At 39.8% G+C, this 2,137-nt stretch overlaps 1 protein-coding gene across 2 annotated transcripts; it reads right to left on the bottom strand.

The window, feature by feature from the left end:
* Window positions 1-2,067, bottom strand: LOC106814055. Of its 2 annotated transcripts, XM_014818323.1 has the most exons (3): window positions 1,402-2,067; window positions 1,092-1,228; window positions 1-754 (listed from the first exon to the last, which is right to left on the bottom strand). In XM_014818323.1, the coding sequence occupies exons 1-3, from the start codon at window positions 1,409-1,411 to the stop codon at window positions 176-178; spliced, it is 726 nt and encodes a 241-aa protein (XP_014673809.1). In that variant the 5' UTR covers window positions 1,412-2,067; the 3' UTR covers window positions 1-175. The 2 variants fall into 2 exon arrangements, with proteins under 2 accessions (XP_014673809.1, XP_014673810.1); XM_014818324.1 differs by lacking the exons at window positions 1,092-1,228; window positions 1,402-2,067 and adding an exon at window positions 956-1,081.
* Between the last annotated feature and the right edge of the window lie 70 nt (window positions 2,068-2,137).

The raw sequence follows: 2,137 nt of genomic DNA, 5'->3' as shown, positions 1-2,137 counted from the left end.
TATATATATATATGAGTCCATGCTAGTAGCCACCCTAAAAATCGCTTAGGTTTACGACATGAACCTAATTTCATTTAATAAACTGCTCGACTCCGTATGACCTTTACTCCATATTAATGACGTGCATTGACGCCAGCTATGAGGTTATCACTGTTTAGATTGTACCATGCCGACATCAGTCTGTGGTCAGGCTATAGTTGTGGCTGCATTTTACAGGCCCACTCCATGGTACGACTATTGATAAAAATCTCATGTCTCTTGGGCGTAATGTAACTTGCTGAGTTTCATTTGCAGATACGTCGCAGTTTGTTGCAGTTAAGCTGAAGTAAAATGAAACAGTCTTTTCGGATGGATTAGCTACCTCGTACACAACCCTTGCATCGCCGACGTTGCGTTTGATGATCGCTATTTCAACACGCTCAGATTTCCCGAATTTGTCTCTTGACTCCCGTATGATTTCTATGCGAATTTGAGATGGTTTGCCAAAGACATTCACGTATTTTCCTTGACTAATTAATTTAATGGCTGTGAAGTCTGGGAATGACCGTTTGAGATTACAGGCACACAGCTCTTGGTCGACACCATCTGTGATGGCGCAGTTACGGAAGACCGCGTATATATTGATGCGCTGCAACGCTTCTAGTCTTATAGCTGCGGACCTGTGTGGACTATAGCCAATGGTAACTGAGAATTCTTGAATTCCTGCACCCGTAACACTGGCAAGTATTATCATGCGTATCTTGAGGGTGCCATCCTGAAACAAGAAAGATAATATGAGTAATAGCGTTTCTTACAGTTTTATGTAGCCTGAAACCAGTGATTTGGGGGGCGCAGGAGCTGCTCAGGGTAAACACAAAAGTTTGCGCGTCTGATGAGCGTTGGACTATGTAATTATAAGCTTCTTCCCACCCCCATACCCGTCATCTACGTTGAATTATTTATAATGGTAGCAGACCTGTTCTGTGCGCTGGTCTGAGCAGCGCTGGTCTGTGCGCATTAGCATTGACAGCTGGTATCAGGAGCGTACGTCTGCGGGGAATTAATGAAATGTCAATGACATGGTTCGTAAATTTAACGTCATTTGCACGCACTTGTGCTTTCGCTGTGATGACAGTGTGGAACTGATGTGGAACAAGTCGTTCGCAGCGACCGAATCCTGACGAAGCTTGAGGAAAACGAGTTGTGTATTGCCTGGAGAGTCTGTTGTTCAATTCTCCAATAGCAAATTCTGTTATGAAAAAAAGTTGAAATTATTTTTTTTAAATCGCCAATAGAGTTGTTTTAGTAATCGGACATGAAAAGAAATAATTTTATCGCGAAATGACAGATGACTACCTTAAGCTATAACTCGACAATAGAACTCGAACTCTGTCATCATATAATAATAATTTTAAGCAGTACCTGAAACCATTAGCTCATAGTATTACAGCTATAAACAATGTTAATTGTTTAGCTAACGAGCATTATACAGTCATTATATACATAGGTCCTCATTTGAAATCAGCCGGAGTCCGTTTTGATATGGATAATAAAAATAGAGAAATAAAGACTAGTTTCCGAGTGCTATATCTAAACAAAAAATATTTTTCAGGAACATTGAATGGAATACTACTCAGGGTATTATATTCTGCAACAAAATGCAGAGCACATAAGGTGATACTTTGTGTCATTCAGGTAGTTACGATCGTCGTGCTTCTTTAATTTTGAACTTAACTATTGTACTGTGATTTTTAATAATGAGTGGGTATCGTCGCCGCGTTAGTTTTTTCTTGTTCTACTCCTCTCTGGCTCTCTACGTCGTATATGTCTATCGTATATCTCCGCTACATCGTATATGTCTATCGTCTATCTCCGCTACATCGTATATGTCTATCGTCTATCTCCTCTACATCATATATGCCTATCGTCTATCTTCTCTACATCGTATATGTCTATCGTCTATCTCCTCTACATCGTATATGTCTATCGTCTATCTTCTCTACATCGTATAATATGTCTATCGTCTATCTCCGCTACATCGTATATGTCTATCGTCTATCTCCTCTACATCATATATGCCTATCGTCTATCTTCTCTACATATCGTATATGTCTATCGTCTATCTCCTCTACATCGTATATGTCTATCGTCTATCTTT

Source organism: Priapulus caudatus, unplaced genomic scaffold (assembly GCF_000485595.1).
Source record: "Priapulus caudatus unplaced genomic scaffold, Priapulus_caudatus-5.0.1 Scaffold864, whole genome shotgun sequence".
Taxonomy (NCBI): Eukaryota; Metazoa; Priapulida; class Priapulimorpha; order Priapulimorphida; family Priapulidae; genus Priapulus; species Priapulus caudatus.
This window is presented reverse-complemented; position numbering and strand designations above follow the sequence as displayed.

Excerpts from the sequence above, each read along its gene's own strand:
- LOC106814055 (XM_014818323.1), bottom strand. Across the intron at positions 755-1,091 it reads TCATCACAGCGAAAGCACAA|GATGGCACCCTCAAGATACG; the intron begins GTGCGTGCAAAT and ends TTCTTGTTTCAG.